Source organism: Sipha flava, unplaced genomic scaffold (assembly GCF_003268045.1).
Source record: "Sipha flava isolate LNK unplaced genomic scaffold, YSA_version1 131_pilon_pilon, whole genome shotgun sequence".
In the NCBI taxonomy this organism is placed as follows: Eukaryota; Metazoa; Arthropoda; class Insecta; order Hemiptera; family Aphididae; genus Sipha; species Sipha flava.
The window spans coordinates 294,875-316,581 of record NW_020271757.1 but is presented as its reverse complement, the minus strand read 5'-3'; the positions used below and the strand labels follow the sequence as shown (position 1 = coordinate 316,581).

Below are 21,707 nucleotides of genomic sequence, written 5' to 3'. Positions count from 1 at the left end.
TTATTTATGTTTTGCAATACAAGAAATTTAAACAAGCAAAAATTGCACACTTCTTATAAGCTATAGCTTGTGTTGGAATTAATTAATAATTAGATGTTATAAATATTCGTTCTAAAACTTTTTTTTATAAAATATATTAGTCAGTATTACTATTGATTTATTTTTAACTATAACTATTTATGAATGAATTACTTGTGATTTTTATTTTATGCAATTATTTAGCAGGCCGTTGACCTAATATGGGTCACACACGCATACTACTCTAATTACGCTTAATGACTTTTGTTATTGTATTATTAGATAAAGTTAGTTGACTAAAACCGGTTTTGGATATTGTGTTGAATATTGCACCGTTGTAGAATATGCGGGTAGTAGCGGAGGCACGGACACTCACACAAATGAGCATTTACTACTCACACAACAGCAGTAAACGACTTCAACTGTTAAACTAAATGCCTATCGTTTACTCCTTAGAAACGGAGCACTTCCAATCCCCTTATCGGTCAATCTTGATAGTCGAAATAGTTTACTATTGTCAGTTATAAATGATATTCACTACTTAAGATTATCTCAGAGTTTTGGAACATGCAAATACTCAATGATATCCAAATTTACGAAGCATTGCTCTTTGTATACTTCATTTTTGAGTCTGAAATATTTTAAAAAGCAAATATCGTTCAAGAATTACAAACAGTAACTTGGATTCAAATTAACGAGCAGCTGTTTTTAGTTTTATATCAGACTTCTTTAATTTGTAGAAAACCAATGCTAGGTATCCAACTAATAAGCTTAATTTTTTTTTTTTTTGTTTTTGTGCATTATTAGAATATTAGATAATTATTACGAAGAAGCAAAAATATACAAATATAAAAATATATATACAATATATATATATATACAAATACAAAAATAAACAAAAAATGAATAATTATTAGAATTTTTTTTATTATTATTATTTTTTTTTTACTTCAAAAAAAATCTAAAATATCCTAGATGTCGATCATCAGAGACATAACATTATGAATGTAGCTTAATTATTTGAAAAAGTCAATGACCCTTGATCTACAACAATGCACTGATGCAAAGAGAATATCAAAAGTAAAATTTAATTGAAATTGATTTGTTTAAAACTTCGATTTTAATTCCTTTCAATTTAATAAAATTAATTCAAAAGTTTACATGATCAATTATAAATTAACATAACGATTAATAAATAATAAATAATAATAAATAAATAACGATTGATCCACTTCTTTTAATTTGTATTTCAAACGACAAAAACTGAACTAATTCATATTTTAATTAAATTAATAATATTATACAATAGATTAAGTAATTAATAATTGATAATACTTTATAGTTAATAATTTTATACTGTTTATTAAGTAGTATTATTATCAATTATATCGATTAAAGATTGACAGTTATTGTTGGTACGGCACGGATAATTATACTGTTAATTACTGTATCTGTGTACCTGTAGACTAAAGTATTTACTAAAGTTGAGAAATGTTTATCTGATTTTTTATTTAAAACACAATATTCTATAATTATCTGCAATAAACTATAATAAACTCGTAGGAAAATAATATTCTATCTAAATGATAATTTATAAATGTACTGAAAAAAATACATTATGTAGAGAAATAAAGTCCGGATGAAATTTTATAAATGTTTATACGTGAATCGATGATAGTCCATAAAAATTATATTTAATAATGTACCTAATGATAAATAAAATCAATAGAAAAAAGTAACAGGAAATAAATGCTCGATAAACTTTTACACTTATTACGTCTAAAATATGACCTGTCTAACATTTAACCTAATTGCGCGTTTACTCACTAGAAGTACTAGAAGATAAAAAATAATATATATTATAATGCAAGTCGAAATAAAAACATACAGAGCAAAATTGGTCTTAAACAACAAAAATGATACTCTACAAGAAAAATCATTTTTGGTACATAATCATTAATCAGATTCTACAGTTGAACGTTAAGCCGTAAAGTAATAATATCAAACGAAAAATGTCCGAAAATAATATAAACGAAATTCCATCTAAAATAATTAGAAAAGAACTTCGTAGTTTAGAAAACGAAACATTATTATTAATTAATGATATTTCATATACACGTAGAAATTTATATAATAAAAGAATTAAATATCACCTACCACTTCCCAAGAATATTAATGAATTACATGAAGCTTAAATAAATATGAATATAATGACTGACAAGAATGAAAATTTTTTGCTAATTATTGACAAGGAAACAAACATAATTATATTTACATGTCTCAAAAATTTAAAATACTTATGCTCTATGGAAAATAGTAACAAATTAAAGAAGATGGACGAATTTCATGGTATGAATTTTTGAAAAAAGTAGGTTTAAAGAATAAACGGTAAAATGTTAAATAAATTTATTAGAATGCCTGGACATCTTATCTTCTTATCTTCTTATCTTATCTTATCTTCTTCTTCTTCCTCTGGCACTTAGTACTCTCTAAAAGTTTTGGCCGCCATCACAATATCTCTCCATTTTTCACGGTCCTGAACTTTTTCTTTCCATTCCTGCACTCTTACATTTTCATTCCACACAATTATTGTAATATTAATTTATTATTTCAATTTTTAATATCTTTGATTATACGATTACTATGATCAATTTTTTAAATTTTTTTATTTTTATTAAATTAAAGTAAGACATTCCTAGCCACTTGTGACTATCTACATCTACGGATGTTTACGGTTACGACAATATAGTAGGAAATATTAATAACTAATATTAACAATAATGCCTAATGCTAAGCGTTAATGTTTGATATTTGTTTGACAACTATAATAGATAATAATAATTTTATGATGTTAGGGAAAAGTATTTATACAGCAAGACGTTTCTTTTTTATTTTATTTTTTTTATTTCTGTAACTAACTAACTACGATCTATTAAAAACAATAATTGTATGTTTCAAGATAGCAAATAATATGCAAACGTTATCGATCATGAAGTTAAGTTACCCATCAAATGCGTACCTATACACAGCTGTACCATAAAATTTATTTCTAATTAAATGTGTTATCGTATCGGTATGCACATAGGCGTGCGCAGACCTGTATTTATCGTCCTGACTGGTAAAAATGTCATCCAATTTACTTATTGTATTTATGTTATACAGATTGTAAATTTTTTTCTATTTTAATAAAAAAATAAATAAATAAAAATATTGTGGTTTACAAGTCCCAACGAATATATTTTCCTTGGATATATTTTTGTAGTAAATTGTAGTTGTTATACTATCGTCATAAGTTTTTGCTCGAACGTTTAGAAAATTTAGTTTTATTTTTCTTATTACTAGACGCCATTTAATTTTTACCAAATATTTTAGAATAAATTTGAATTAATTCGAGCTACATCAGTTAAAATACGGAACTTTTACCCTGAGACTTGTCGAATATTGGGCCCATTTTACAACGTTTCATGGGGTGCCCGGGCACACCAGGCACCTCCCGTGTGCACGCCTATATATACATAATATGTATTACATATAGTATCTACATATATGTTTTATATATATATATATAAAATAAATTGCCGCAGTTTGTATTTTGTATCTTATCGCGTTTGTTGTAGATGGATAATGTTAATTTTTTTTGCGGCGCAGTTTATATATCAACTTTTAGACAAGGTGTAATTTTGTCGCAGTTTACCATCTCCAAAAATTAAAAGGAGGGTGCTCATCGTGTACCCCCGTGTACCCTCCACTACACTACTGAGTGTAATGGCAGTGGCGCAAACAGCAGGTAAGTTGGCAAAGTGAAATTTTGGGGCCTTTAGTAATGCAAGTGACTGCTTGGTAGACAAACAATAAAAATTGTTTTTTTCTTATATTTTATCATAAACATCTACGAATTACTTAAAATGAGATATTTATACTATAATTATATTACTCTTGTAATTGTTAATATCCTATGGAGTATATTATACTACGAGTTATTAATTTAATAATATTATAAAATCAATACCATGACTAAATTATAAAAGGAAGTCAAGAATAGTGTTTTAATTATTCAATTTTATTCCTATTTATATAAATTCGTTATCGCAACTCGACGAGTCATAACTGATGAGCGGGGAAGTGGAGTTGTGGGGATGATTACTATTAACCGTATACGTAATTATAATTACGCATTTAGTTGATGATTTTTTTACTTTGAGCTTTAGAAATAATACGATTTTCACTTATAAATTTATAATATTTAAAATAAGTTAGTTTATAAAATTATTAATGATGCAATGTTTTTGATTACCTTATGTATCGATTAAATATTTAATCAATACCTTATAGGAGGTGTGAAAGCGGTGTACTTTAGATTTTTAAGATAATTTACATTTTTGGTTAGGAGGCCTCATTTTATAATTTACTTTACGACCGTGTCACACTAGATGTTGAAAGAGCTGTCGGCCTGAGTCTTAGTTGTATATTACCAGATAATTGATAAAATACAAACACAACATTGTACACTATTGTCAAATGAATAAAAAATAATACAATTCACATTGTAAATAGCATACTTTGAACTTAAAATAATCATTAATCATTTGGTCAATAAATTCTAAAACATTAATTTCTATTTTCTCAATTTTTATTTTTTTATATATTTTTAAATGCGATTCAAATATATTTATTGTGCATTAATGCTAAAAGATATTCAGGAAATAATAAAACAATAATAACAAATAACAAAAATAATAACTATACATGTAAGACAAGTTGAACTCTATACCTAATTAGTATAAACCTATGTACTGGTTATATCAATGTATAGTCATTCTACATAGGTATATATATATTTGATCCATAAAGGCTGAAAATCAATAAATATTTTACAACAGACCACCATCAAAACACATCTACAAAACGTATAAATAAATAATGTATTTTACTAGTAAATACTGTTTGATTGCCTATTAAACAATATTTGTTGAGTATTTCTATCCCACTGGATTATTGTATATTGGATCAATGGATTATTCTATATTAAAAAATTCTATTTAATTATATTTTTGAATATTAAGGTTAAATAATTTCTATGTATAAAAATGTTTACATATAAACAATAAATATAGAAGTTATAATACTTTATAACGGTTTGAAATTATTTTTTTTATTTTACTTCTAATTTTTTCTGGAATCATAACACCATGGAAGTCAAAAATTTCTTGCTCACAAAATTTCATAAGGATATTAACTACGTCTATTAATATATTTGTATTATGGTCCACACATTGTTTATTAAATTAAAATTAAAATCATCATTATGGGAATTGCAAACCATGTTTTTTTCTTTTTCTATCACACGCGCAATATAGGGATTTAGACGTTTACTATTTCCAGCCTACAGATCGATCTATTAAGGTGATACGGATTTTGAAAACTCATTTCAATTCATAGTACAGTTTTCTTTAGATCGACGTTCTCACATTTTTTATGTTTCCAATTCATTTAATACTATTTTGTGAAATTTTGGGAGACAAAATCAAAAAAATGGGAAAGTCGATCTAAAAAAAAATTTACGAAGAATTTAAATCAGTTTTTAAAATCCTTATCGCATTAATAGATCGATCGGTACGTTGGAAATAGAAAACGTCTAAATTCCTATATTGCGCGTGTAATAGAAAAAGAAAAAAACATGGTTTGCAATCTCCTTAAACTCATTTTTTATTTATTTATTCATATGGAGTTTAAACTCATATTTATATTATGATAAAATATCAATAATAATTGTTTTATTATAAAATTTATCACTATTAACTAAGTATAATTGTTAAAGTAAAAGTATGTTTTATCGTATCGTATTCGTGGATTACCAAAACTATTATAATTATTATCATATAAAATAACATCAATCAAATATTAAATAAGATATCTGAAAAGTTTGGAAGTGGCTACTCGTATTTAAAAAACTATATAATTATAGATAAGTTTTTTTTTATTTATCATCTCGAAGGTTCCTGTGTTTATAAAAAGCTGTTTCAACATATAACTCTCAGTTTATTTCACTAATTATTAGAATAACATATAATTTAATTTTTTCCTTATTTATAATTATTGTTAACTGAAATTAATCCATCACTATGAAATACTCAGTAAGTTTATAAAATAACTATACTTTTAAATATGGTAATTGATAGATTTTAAGAATATATATTAGATGATTGTAAGATTTTATTAAAAAGCATTAATAATTGATAATAATTTTAGTTATTTCGAATTAATAATATTTATGTAATTTTAATATTTATTAATTTTTTGTAAAACACTTCAAATTTAAAATGGAATCTGGAGTTTACTGCATTATTCAATATTTTAAATTTGTATAGCTTATTGTTGGTTAAATACTAAAAGAACAAGTAAGTCCAAAAAAAAAAAAAAAAAAAAAACATGCTAATATTAAACATGGATTTTGTTCAACATTTTTTAATACCTTTCTATAGTATTTACCTTGCAGTGTTTTATAAATTTCAGTTTAATGATATAAAATATAGACAATTCGTGTTTAATAATTATCAATTTTTAACGAATATAAATTATTTATTTACTTACCAGTAATAATAATTAAAATTATATATTTAAATTACATTCAAAATATTAGAACTGTTACAAATAAAATATTTTTGAAAAACTTCATTACCTATGATATACAGTTATATATTTCTCAATTGTATACAAAAATATGAAATTAAAACATTAATAATTCAATAAATATTAAAAAAAAAAATATCATGTGTGGTGTCCCACAACTTCACAAGAGTAATGAAAATTATTTTTAAATTTAAAATTTTCTTTTCTTTAAAGTCTAAGGGATTGTTTTTTTAACTTGTTTTTTTTTTTAATTAATTAATTACAAAAATCAATACAAATAAAATTAGAATTTAAAAATAAAAATCAATATAGTACTTATATGTCAATTATTATTTTACAAACTTTAAAATAAATTATGTTTAAGATTCATTTAAAAATACTTAGAAATATAAAATTATTAATATTTAATTTAAATTATGAGTAATTGACTTTTTACTTTAATATTGAATTTCACATATCAACATACTCATAATCATACTAATTTTATTTAAATAAATAGTTTGTATGTCTATTAACTCTGAATATGTATATTATATTTATATATACTAGAACAAACTGGTATTTCTGTTTATCCGTCAACGTGTTAATAGAAATACCTAGTTAAATCGAATCTACTAATTTTTATAATATTGATTTATTATATTTATTTATACACTTTATAAACACTATGATTATAGAAAATTAAAAAACATCTAAAGACGATTGAACATTTTCCAACGTAGATAAACAATATTTAAAATGTCTTGGTTCTTTTTAGATGTTATGGCTTTTGATAGCTGTAGTTTTAGTTCAACAATGTTTGAGTCATCCTATCAATGAAGACCCCTCATACAAAGAAGCTGAAGATCATACTGGTCCTGACCATGACGCTGGTGATCTTGCTGATCATGACCATTCATCTTCTAACCACGAAAACCATTCAGGCCACAACCATGGAGACCATTCAGGCCACAACCATGAAGACCATTCAGGCCACAACCATGAAGACCATTCAGGGCACAACCATGAAGATCATTCAGGCCACAACCATGAAGGAAGTGATCATTCTGGTCACCACCATAAATCAACTGAATACAAATGTCATAAATAAAAATAACTAAATTATAATTAATATTTTCTAAAAATTAAGTTGCTAAGAATGAATATATTGACGATGAAATATTAAAGTTTTTCAATACATTTTATAATAAATACAATAAATTATACTTTTAAGTACTCGTACTTTATACTTTTTTCTATAATATTTTAAATAAATTCAAAAGAAAATTATATAATAAATTATAATAGTATAATTATAATTATAGTGTAATACAAAATCATATAATATAAATTTAAACACCAAAATTATAAATTTATTTCTAATTATCTTTTATCTTTGAATATTTTTTTCATATAAATTTATTTTATATTATTAATTAAGCTACATTAAATTATAATGTAGAATGTAACCAAATAAATTGGTAATTGGGGGGGTAAAGTATAATTACCCAAGCTTTATAAACGAGGTTTTTGCGGGTTTAGTATCTAATTAGTAGCTTATCCGTTGATATCATATCATGTATACAATTATAGCTCCAGTGACTCAAGTACGTTGCCATTTAGTGCTTACGTGTTACCATTTACATATTTTAATGACCTTAACTGATATGAACATATATGTATATATATATGTATATCTCTAAATAAATTTAATTTATTTTTTAAGTTTAATTTTATATAATGACTAAGTGTTTGATTCATTCTTAATTTACCTAAATGCTACAATTCTAACTTGACTTTATAATAAACGAGAACAATCTCTTTGGTCCCTGTCTAAGTTTAATATTAATAAATTATATGAGAATTTTATTATAAAGAATTAATTAATTTTTTTCTCATGTTACTATTAAATATTTGATAAATATAGTGAACTAATAATCAAAGGTCAAATGGTATGTAAATACTATTATATAAATCGCATATTGCTGGTAAAACCAATATACATGATAATTAAAATAAATAACTTGGAACAGTTTAAAGAATAAAAAAAAAATTAAATTCTCAGTATTGTTGTTTCAATCGAAATGTATATGTCACTTTTAAACCAATATAACTATTTACATTTATATTAAAAATTCGAAGTTTAAGTTTAAACTTTAAAAAACATTATAATTAAATGCTGATCATATATAACGTAAGTTATTTTTTTGTTACACATTTAAAAAATATATTTTAATATGATTAAAATATATTAATAATTATAGTATTCGCTTATATCATAATATTCTTATACATAAAAATGACGTATTCGACGATTTGTGCTCAATGGACTCAGAAATTACTGAACCTTTACCAATTTTAATTTGTACTCCATGTTTATGATTTCATCTAAATTATATTATATGATTGTTTATTTTTTGATTAATGTTGTTAGTTAAATGGTTTTTACTGGACAAAGGGTTGTAATTATGTGAAAGTTCTGTAAGTTTCTAACATATGGAGGTGGAGTTTGTTTATTAACACTTTAATTATTACCTCGATAATATCAAATTGTACAATCAATAACGTTTAAGAATGTAAAAATGTTATTTTATTGCTTTTAATTATATTATTCCTATTTTATTTAAATGTTATTAAAAAAATTTAACCTTCACAATCAAAGTACCAGCTCTCTGGCTCTCAGCCTCTGCATGACACAACCATATTAAAAGAGGACATTAATTGACTAATCAAATCATGGCAGGAAACACAGCTCAAAGAGTTAGAACTAGAGAGAATTGTGCACAACTATCTCGAAAACAGTGTGATAAACGTATGTGACAAGTAATATCGAGACAAAGTAGAACACGACCTTGCAGTACATCTTGAAAAAAATAACGTGTATATTTCACTGAAGTAAATATTCTCTATAAGCCACTAAAAATGACACTAGCATTTTTAAATGAATTTTTCAAATTGGATTAAAAACTTGATGTTTTTGAAAAATTAACATATACATTGATATATAATGATATTCCACGCTATTTTACATGGTCATGTAAAATCCCCAGAAATGTTCTTATAACAACTATTTTGACTAGTAAGTTAAAAGGAGAAATCGTCCTTTTGTCACATATTCCATTGATACCGCCATAATCTCCAATTCATTTCAAATAGCTTTAATTTAAATAATTTTATTAAATTAAATATGTTTCAATGCCAAAGAATGATAATTTGTGGCTTGGACTTGAAAAATCGACGTTTGTCCCATGGACATCTATATATTACATTATTATATTGTTATAATGTGTAGAGAAACCTTTTATGTAAGCAAGAGCTAAGTTAACCGAAAATAATATGCACCGATTAATACTTAATTTAAATTATACATTTTTGTACTTTAAATTAATAAAAACAGTTATTAAAAATAATTAAAAGCTAACCCGAGTAATGTTGAGGTAAATCGGCTTGTATGTACATATATATAATACTATTATATGCATAAAATATAATTTTTTGTGAATATCTTTATATATCAAACACGTAAATATACTATACAAAAATCATGGTTTCTTTGAAAAGTTCACATTAATTTATTATACACATAGTAAATGATATAATGGATTAATGTGAACACTATTAGTAAGTTTCAAACATTTTCACATTAAAATCTAAATGTATGAAAATTAAAAATTACACACGAAAAAAAGACGAAACAGCTGCAATTTACGTGGAAAATGACGCACAGCCTTGACTAAGAAATAGAATAAAGAAGTGGTAGAACATACGTGTGGACATTTCTTTATATAGTTTTTTTTTCGATATAGACAGGTGGACATTGTAGGAGGTTGGTCGAGTTGCACAATATAATAGTTTACAATAGAATAAATTTACCATAGCTGTCGCCATTTTTAAAAGTGATCGATGAATCTGGTGGGGGTGTATAGATGTTTTTTCATATAGTTATTATATAGCTGTATAATAAATAATATACATTATAATTATGAATGTTATAAACAATGGATATATGTGTATGCAATAACTTGTGTTCAATAATAATGTTTAGTGAAATAACAATAATTTATGCTAAATGCTCTTTTATTAATTGTACGATTCCTCGTATATCTAATTTGAGATATATAGGTATTCATGTTTAATATTTAATAGTTCAAATAAAAAAAATTGAAAAATATATTAAATATTTAATTAATATTACATTACATAGTAAATATATAATTAATGCATAAACAACCAGTGGTTGCTTAGCATATTTAAAATGAAATATCTCTTATTATTAATATATCAATAATAAACAAATTGTTAATTTATAGAAATAAATTAATTAATGAAAGCTTAGTTTAGAGTGTTATGTATGAAGTATGAACGGGTTTGAAATAAAAATTTATTGTCAGATAAATACAAAGTTAATAAAATCACGACTGAATATGAAAAAATATAATCACGACTCAATAAAATATTTTTTCATATTCAGTCACAATTTTATTGACTTTGTATTCACCTGACAATGAATTTTTAAATCAAAACTGTTCACACTTCACAAATATAATAATAATCCAGGCTAAACTTTTATTTATTTATTTATTTATTTATTAATTTACGATTACTAACCATTTAATAATTTTTAATTTTAATTTAATTTAATTTCTTATTATAATTTTTCTTACGTAGGTTAATAAAATATTTCAAATTTTTTTTTAAATATTTCCTTGATAAAAATATTTACGCAATACAACATACAGTTAGGTTTTTTTGTTAGTTTTTCACATTAGTTTTAAGTTATTTGTTTTTAGATATTGAATTATATTGTGATATTTTATACTTACCAATGTATATGTGTTTTGTACAATCTCTAAACAGTGCTCGACTTGAAGGGGACGCAGGGGAACGGAGTACCCCAACTAATTTTCAGAAAGTTTAGCGTCGCCCTACTATTATTACGCTATAACATAATGCTCAGCCAGTTTTGGGGACGTTCTTTTTTTTAAAGTAAATAGAGTCCCCCTTCTTTAATTTTGCCAAGTCGAGCACTGTCTCTAAATACATATTATTATATGATAATCAAATTATAATAATAATTAATACGTTTTTGAAATACTTTTTAATTATACCTATATACACACGTGAGTTCTTCTATGAAAAAAATATTAAAAAGTTTAACTTTATTTTTATTGTGTATTACAACAATTTGAAAATCTCTTTTACTACAGTCTAAATAATGTACTCAAAAATATTGAAATCCATTTTATATTTATTAATGATAAAAATGTTAAATTTTACAACGATTGATATTATTCTTGGATGTGTAATTTCATCATTAATTTTAATTCCTTATAAATGTATTACAATAAATGGTTGAACCATGAAATTTTAAGTTTCATTACACCTCAAAACTCAAACCAGAAGTACATTGGTTCATTACACATTATGTATTATCATATTAAAAATGTAAATCCTTGTCCAGTTGTCCTTTATTAATTAAACGTAATGAACTTACTGTACAAATTCATATCTGTGATAAATTCTTACAATTAATTCAAATATAAATTTTTTATCCTCAAAATATTGATGTCAAGTAGTTTTCTGTGTGCCTTATAATTTGTAATATACCAAGCCGATTTTATGCTCAACCTAAAATTATTATAATTTATATAATATTTATATTTTTACCCATATATACAGAACTGTATATTCAAATTTGTTATGGAGGAAGAGGGTTCAAAAAAAATAATGCATTCCAAAAATTACTTATTTATAACTACCTCTTTTTTCAAAAATAAAATACCTAAAGGTCATGGCGTAACCGGGTAAATGGGAGGGTGATGAATTATAACCCCTTCCCCCTAAATGTTTTTCTTATTTTATTAGATATACAATCATTTTAAGACATATGTATAATGTTATAGCCATACGGCTGAACATTCATTTGTTATAAATATTATTTCATACGTCTTTTTTAGAAGCTTATACTAAAATAGTTGTATTTAATCGTACACATACTTTTAAAATTATGTAAATTAATTTAAAATACCTTATTATAATCATAATTTTATTAATTTAATAGCTAAACTTAGATAAAATAATAAATAGAACACATAGAGAAAATTCGTGTTAACAAATTTTTTATATTTTAAGCCTTTAAAAACATCAAAATTGTTTAGTTATCAATTTTTCATTCAAAAAGATCTCTTTATAGAAAATTAATCTATTTATTTATTTTTTTTTAACTAGAAATAATCAATTTATAAGTACCTATAGCTCAGGGATTGCCAACTAGTCGATCGCGATCGACTGATTGATCTCTTTAGGAATATAGGTCGATCGTTGTAAAATTTAATTTTACCATTATCGGTCGATTGCGTAAAATAATCAGATTAATCGGATAATGAGAAAATTATATTATTATTATGAAAATACAATAAATAATTATCCTTTGAAGCTTAGATCTTTTTTTTCTTTTGCTCATCAAACAAATCTCTTCCTAAAAACCTAAATTCTCTTGGATGTCGATCACCAGGGACTTAAATGTCAAATGTAGCTCACTTGTTTGAAAAGGTTGGCGACCTCTGCTATAGCTATTAAAAACCAAACATTTTTCTCTTCCTAGTAAATTTAATTTATGGCAAAGGCATATTTCAGATTGCCAACTCTCATTTATATAGTTAGTATCGACCATATAGTATATGGTATGCTATTATTTAATATGTTCATATATAATTTCCATAATTTCTCGTTTTTATATTTTAAATATATTACACACATAGTAGCTAATTATATTATTTTAATAAGTATACTTACCTACATTATAGTTATAGTGATATACATTTATATTTTTATTACTTATTTAAATATATTAATCACCATTTTAAACTTTAGTACAGATTTTGGTTTTTAATTACTCCTTAATACTTATAACCTTTAGTTATCATAATATAATAGAAGAATTAATGAATCTAATTATATTCATTAAGTTATAATTTATAATCAGTATGTCCATTACTCAGTATAGGTGAAGAACATTAGGATTTAATTGCGAAATATTAGTGGGGATACTCCCAATAAATATGAGGCCGAAGACCTATATACGTTTATACTCTATAGTATATACTAATATCTGTATTTCACAATTGTCATTTATTTATTTTTTAACTTATGATATTATTAATTGTCTAAAAATATGCTTTTTATTTTAACTATTTAAAAATATATATTTAAGTATAAGTAGATTTAGACGTTTTTTTATTCATCAAAATCATCATATATTATTGCTTTATTACTTTAGTATTTCCCAAATTAAAAGTTATTGATAATAGGCAATGATTTATAATGATTCAATTATATTTATATGTCATTAAACAATTTATGAATAATGAATAACATTGTTATTGTCTTATTAAATATTTAGTGTTCATTAATGAATAATTACTTTTACTTCTAATTTGAGTTTATTTGAAGTGTTCGATGTACATACATTAAAATATGATTAAACTGTAAATTTTGCATGTTAATTAAAAAATGAAATACCATTTAAATGAATTTTAAGAAATAGGTTTAATTCAAAAGATACCTATTGTAATTCAAACTAACTATCAATACGATATTTTTTCGGAACAAAACATGCAAGGATTAGTAATGAACAGGGAACGGACTTTGATGCAAAATACATTTTTTAGTGGGTAGAATAGGGCAATGCTTTCTAAGTGTATAATTCGATTCATACATCAGAGAATTTAATAATGAAACTTTTATTTTGCTTTTTTCAAATATTTTAGTTTTTAAAGCGTTTTTTGACATTTTTAGAGCATTTTTTCATTTTTAGGACATTTTTCATATATATTTGTTGCTAGTAATTATAAGATTTTAGTTATTCTTACGAAGATCGGCTGATTGTATCTATCTATATGGCTATACGTAATTCCCATCAAATAATCTCGATAACGTTACGATACGGGATATAAAACTAATTGGTGTCCGATTATTAGTAGGTACTCATAGAGTCGTTAGTCGTTAGTCGTGTTCGCTATCGTAATTCGAAAAGTGTGAAAGATGCCGAAAATTAAGCCGTCTGATCGTTGTCGTTCGCGTGTGTATGTACAAGAATTCGGTGAAAACAATTAATAATTATTAATTAACATAAAACATTTTTCAGGCTAAAAAAAAAAGATAAGCGAAAAGACAAAAAAGTTTTTTTTATTGTATATATTTAAATATTTTTTTTATAAGATAAATTTTTTATAATGATAAATTTTTTATAAATTTTAAGTTTTAATAATATTATACACACACTGCTACACACACACAAAACTGTTCAAAATTTTGTTTTTATCGAATTTAATAACATTTTTAATGTTTTTAGTGCATTTTTTTGATATTAAAGCATTTTTTTAAGGCATAAGGTCGTATTTTTTAAGGAAATTTTTCTTATTTTTTAAGACATTAAAGTCCGTTCCCTGGTAATGAATAATGTCATGATGATAAACAATGAATATGAAACGTTTCAACTTACCCAATTAAATAATAACATTAAAGATAGTAAAATATTAATTTATTTACTACCTCTACCTATACCTATACCTATACCTATAGGCTATAATTTACCTATCAATAGGTTTAATGGAATAATAATATAAATCTAATTAAATAAATACTTATAATTTTATTATATGTATATTTAATACTTTACAGAACTTATTTATAAAAACATAAAATTTTATTTCAAGTATAATGTACTGTAGTTTGAGGCGAATAAGAACAATTTTAACGGTTTTTTATGGATTATGAGCTCAATTTTTATGGTATTGATATCACGAAAACTGTTTTATAATAATCACATTTATAGAAATATAAAATATCCCAAAAATAAAGTTTATAAGGTTCGCGTAATAACGATTGTCATAAACTGGGTAAAAGCGAGTGTTTCCCAACTTTTAATAATCCGTGAACGTGTATTTAAAAGAGAATATTGATTTCTGAGTACAAAATAGTAAATAAAAATTTACTATTTACTGATTTTAGCATTTAATCATCGGACAAAGAATTGTAGACTTTTTAAAATTTCTTAGAGTGGGGAATTTGCCATAGTCTGCTCCTATCCAAATGATGCCTCTGTGGCCAATATATTACAAAAAAACATGTTTATACATGAGTATATTGGATTTTGGAAACCAATAAGTGAATGGTCTTTAAAATGTGATAAAAATAATTTACTTGACCAAAAATATAATGACAAAAATGTATTAAAATATCATCAATGTATCAAAAAATTGTAAAACGTAAAAAATAATTTTATATTTATATTTAATAATAACATAAGTTATATTTGATAAAAATAAATTGATGAATAAAATCCATATATAATAATATACAATAATTTCGAGTATTTTGATAATATTTCTCCCTCTACATCAATAAATAAGATATAAAAATGTTTTTTATGCAGAAGGAGACATGTCCATAACTTAAATTTATTAATTAAAAAAAAACTATAAAACTTTTTTTTTACAAATTAAATTAAATTTTAAAATGATTTAATTAAATATAGAGTCAAAAATGTCGAAGTTTTTACATTAACATTTCATAAGTTATTTAGTTTTTCATTATTCTTGAAAAATTAGAAAAAGTGAACTTGTTACCTTTCTGCATTTAACGATTCATATAGAACAGTGAAGCCCAACCTTTTTCCTTTGGCGGGCTACTTTGGTAAACAATTATCTTCAAGGGGGCCACAAAGTAAAAGAGTATAAAATAATCTAATATATTGGACTTGTTTTCTTATTTTTTATTGTCTATTGAAAAGATTATGAATTGAGGTACACATAATTGTTTTTTTTGGAATAATTATTTAAACGAATTCATAAATTTAAATAAAAATAATATATGAAAATAAATAATTTAAAAATTTTTTCATACATTTTTAAAATTTTTTTTTATTTTAGAAAATTCGTAATGGGCCACATAGAATACATTCGCAGGCCACATGTGGCCCGCGGGCCGCGGGTTGGGCACCACTGATATAGAGTCACGATGGAAAATTAAATTATTTATGATAGAAATAAAATACTAAAAATAAACAGTAATGCCTAAAATCGTCGTCGATTCAGAGTCCATTCATCACTTTTCATTCTTGGAAATTTGAGATAAGAAATAATCTAAAATACTAAAACTGTATAGCATAAACATATATTATTGTTTTAATTTGACATTTTATGCAAATAATTTAATAATTTGCTATGGTTGATCGTTTATTTGCAATCGCTTTTTGTTTAAATTCCATTCTTTCTTTCATTTTTTTAATGTAATTTAATTGTATTTTTGCAGTTTCTGTTAGTTTCTGAATTTGTATTTCAATAGTAGATGAAGATTTTGACATATTAAGTGTACTGTCTAACCATGATTGAGTTTTTGGAGTTAAAATTAGTGTGTTATCTTTTGATCCTAATGTTTAATTAGTTTTTGTTGGAGTTAAAAAATTGATAGATTTTAGCGACTCAAAGTTAAGACAACATGAATCAGAAGTATCAATAAGTGAATAATTTGTAGGGAAAAATTTTTGTTTGACTGGAGTGGTTTTAAATAATGAAAGTGAAATTGGAATTGATTTATTATTTGAAATTGAAAATGGATCTAATTAATTGAACATGTTCTCAGGGGGTTTATCAGTAGGGCTCGGAAGTTGATGACCTTAAAAATATTAAAAAAATGACCTAAAAAATATGAAAAAATAACATAAAATGACAAAAAATGTCTTTAAAAAATTATCTAAAAAAAATTACAAATATTTGTTTTAAATTAATAAAAATATATATTTTTAAATTTTTTACTGTAACATTTTATATAAATTTATAAAAACTTACAAATTACTCAAAATATGACATAAAAATGACAACTTATGTCCTTAAAATATGAAATTAAAAAATTACAAATATTTGTTTAATAAATTTATCAAAGCTTACAAATTACTCAAAAACCAAAATAATTACATTGGACAATTAGAGTGTATTTGATGTTATCAAAAATAAATGAACTATGATTATCTGTTTATAAATATACATTTTTGGAAAAACTTCTATCCACGTCTACTGAAGAGATTTTGAGGCACAGACGAGCACTAATCAACATTTTAATTTTCGTCATTATGAAAATATTATGAAAAAAATATTAAAATTTAGATATAATAGGTATTATTCACGACTATAATCGACGACATAAATTCGAATAGTAATCGAATATTAGGAAAAAATAATAAAATGTTGGTACAATAATATTTACTACCATACGACAATCATAGATGTAATCGGCGAGATATAATCGGACGAATCTTAAGTCATCGGCATGATGAACGACAAGAAACGATAGAAGTGAACTAGTGTGAAATCAGTAAAAATTACTTAAAAAATAATAAACATCGAAAAATCCAATAAAATCCAAAATAAAAATTAGGTATTCGGATTTACATGCTAATGAAACATAATTGTGGCCAGGAGAGGCAAAATGCATCAACTCCCGAGCCCTATTTATCAGTATATGTGTATAGTTTTTTTGGTGAGCGAATATGAAACGGCACTAGAGATTCATATGGCACTAGTACAGCACTACACTTTAAAATTTTTGTTGAGAAATTTAAATGATAATGCATAGGGAAAGAAAGTTTGCATAGTAACAGCAATGACAATGGTCAGCGATTGATAGCGTTTGCAACATCAAATGGGTTGACTGTTAGTAGTACTTCGTTCCCACACAAAAATATTCATAAAGCCACGTGGAGGTCATTGGATAGTGAAACCCTGAACCAAATTGACCACGATCTCATACAGACTAGATACCGTAGTAAAATTTACGATGTAAGAAGCTATAGAGACGCCGATTGTGACATGGATCACTACTTAGTGATTGCCAAACTTAGATCAAAGTTAAAAAGCCAATCGAAATTAAAGCAAGACAAAAGGGTCAAAATTAATCTACAGTTACTAAAAGATGAAACCGTGAGGAAAAATTATGAGAACGAAGTCACGAAGAACCTTAAAGAGAATATTGCACAAATGGACGTAGATTTGGATTGGGAAATAGTGAGAAATGCTGTTAACAAAGCAGCGGCCACTAGTATTGGTGAGCTAAAAAGGTCAAGAAATATCTAGTATAATGATGTTTGTAGAATTGCTATAGATAAACGCCGTAAAACGAGAGATGACTTTATTAAGAACAACACTCAAATGACCAAAGAAGTTTTCATACGGGAACGTAAAATCTGCAAAAGTACCCTTCAAAGGGAAAAAAGAAAATTGTTTAGCTACGTACTTCAAACTGCAGAGAATGATCATACACAAGGGAGAACTACAAACTTTTTTAGAGACATTAAACAGTATTAGCATTTCAACCCTATATAAAATGCAATCAGAGACCAAGACGGACAAATCCTAATGGAGACAGAGTCAAGAGCTGATAGATGGAAAGGATATTTTGAAAAATTATTAAACAGTAGGATGCCAGCTCAGCCTGTAGAATATATCGATTATGAAAGAACGAAGCCACATGTAAAGGATATTAGTCTAGAAGAAGTAAAAATTGCAATTTTTGGCCTGAAAAATTGGAAAGTACCGGGTACCGATGATATTCTAGCAGAACTCTTAAAATACGGAGGTGAGGAGCTACATGTAGTAATCTATAAACTGTGTCAGCTAATATGGATGGAAGAATGAGTTCCGGGTAGCTGGAATGAGGCAATCATCATACCAGTGCACAAAAAAGGAGACAAGACAAAGTGTGACAATTATAGAGGGATATCACTCTTGAACTCCGCGTACAAAGTCTTCTCTAGGATATTAATAAATCGCATTATCCCTTATTCGGAGGATTACCTAGGTGAATACCAATGCGGTTTCCAGAAAGGCCGTTCAACAACAGAACAATTATCCATAACAGGTCAAATAATTGAAAAAAGGTACGAATATCGGTAGAATATATGGCAATTATTCATAGACTTTAAAAAGGCCTATGATATTATCCACAGAGTCTCTAAAATATTATGTACGAGTTTGGTTTCTAAAAAAATTAATAGCACCAATTAAAATGTGTATGGATGACACGAAATACAGAGTAAGAACACAAAATGTAATATCGGGAACCTTTACAGTGGAAACCGGACTAAAACAGGGGATGCTCTATCCCTAGTACTATTCAATCTGGCCTTAGAGAAGGTAGTAAGAATACTACAGGACAATGAAGGTGGTTTAGTAATCGGTCAGAATAAGATACGGCTTCTTGGTTTCGTTGACGATTTAGATATAATAGGTGATTCACTTGCAGACACAGCCAACGCAGCCAGAGTGCTAGAAGAAGCGGCGAAGAAAATTGGTTTCGAAATGAATACCGAGAAAACAAAGATAATGGAACTAATTGAAAGTGGAGAGGACCTCAGTGAGACGGAAAATCTAGCCTACGAAAAAATTAGCGATTTTAAATATCTGGGAGCAACGCTAAATACAAGGAATGATTGGTCAAAGGAAATAAGTATTCGGATAAATAAAGCTCAAAAAACGTTCTACGCACTGACAAAATTCTTCACAACCAAAATGTTATCCAGGAAAACGAAAGCAAGACTGTACGTGGCTATTGTAAGGCCGACTCTCACGTATGGCTGCGAAGCTTGGACAATGACCAAACAAAAAAAGAGAAACCTGAGGACTTTTGAGCACAGAGTATGGAGGAAAATATGTGAACCTGTTATAGATGATACAACGCGGAATTGGCGGAGAAGGTACAACAGAGAGCTGTACGATATGTTGGAACTAGAACCGGAAACAAACTATATTAAGGGCCAAAGAATACAATGGTTAGGTCACATAGTAAGAAGAAGAGAGAACGAAGTAGTCAGAGCAGCTTTGGAATGGAAACCACAAGGGAAGAGACCTAAAGGTAGACCTGGGAAAAGATGAATTAACGTGGTAGAAAAAGATTTAAAAACCCTCGAAGTTGAAGATTGGGGAGAGACAGCCCAAGATAGAGATAGGTGGTGAAGTGTAGTAATGGCGACAAAAACTCTTAGAGAGTAGGATTGCCAGGAAGAAAAAGAAGAATAATATTAATGGTGTACCTCTATCTAGAATTACAGACGTTATTAAGGACCTTGGAATTTATTTTTAATTTGAATTAACATTTAATTGTCATATTTTTCACATAAAAAATAAAGACCTAAAACTGCTTGAATTCATATTTAGGAGCTCTTTTGACTTCAAAGATAAGAATATTTTTACTTCAATTTATTTAAATTGTTCTTAAGGACGCTTTTAGAATATGGTTCCATTATATGGTCAACATATAATACTGGATAATAACTACTCTTGAGAAAGTCCAAAATAAGTTTCTACTAGTGCTCTTGATTTGATGTGGATAATATACGGATACTCAGAAACCTGGGTAATACCTGAATTTGAGGGTAGTCAATGTTTTCGGGTAGTGGGTATCCATTATCCAAAATTGTCGGGTACCCGTTGGTTTTTGATATACGTAAACGGTTTAGCTAAGTCTTAACTGCTAAGAGATAATCACTATTAATTATACATTACACAATCATTCGAATAAAAATATTAAAATATTTCCTCTTTTAAATTAACAAAATTACATTTTAAAAATAAAATCTTTAGTATTTTATGTGAGTGTTATTAGTGAAATTATATTTCAATAATTAGATTATTCAAGTATAATATCGAATAACATGTTAAAAGCTATTATAAAGCCTATATTTAAATCTTGCAGATAACAGATATACAGCTACGCAGATAATAATAAGTAGAGCCCGGATTTATATGCGTTTGTATGTTTGTACTAAGTGTATGCACGTCTATGGAGGTTTAAAATGTTCACGATTCATATTACACCGAATTAAAACATCAAGTTTCATATTGCATATTTCGAGGGTTATTGCATATTTGTTCATAAATGCATATAATATGCATATTTAATAGGTTTTTAATAAATTAACTATTTTAATTTACGGTAAATTTTGTAATCGCCTCGAATAGAGCACGAATAGACATGATAGGTATTAAGTTTTAAAAATATTATTTAAAAGGATTTGTATTTTTTTT

At 25.9% G+C, this 21,707-nt stretch overlaps 1 protein-coding gene across 1 annotated transcript; it reads left to right on the top strand.

The window, feature by feature from the left end:
* Positions 1-6,043: 6,043 nt before the first annotated feature.
* On the top strand, positions 6,044-7,823 carry LOC112694632 (histidine-rich glycoprotein-like). The gene is made up of 2 exons (XM_025570163.1): positions 6,044-6,152; positions 7,406-7,823. The coding sequence occupies exons 1-2, from the start codon at positions 6,141-6,143 to the stop codon at positions 7,736-7,738; spliced, it is 345 nt and encodes a 114-aa protein (XP_025425948.1). The 5' UTR covers positions 6,044-6,140; the 3' UTR covers positions 7,739-7,823.
* The last annotated feature ends 13,884 nt before the right edge of the window (positions 7,824-21,707 follow it).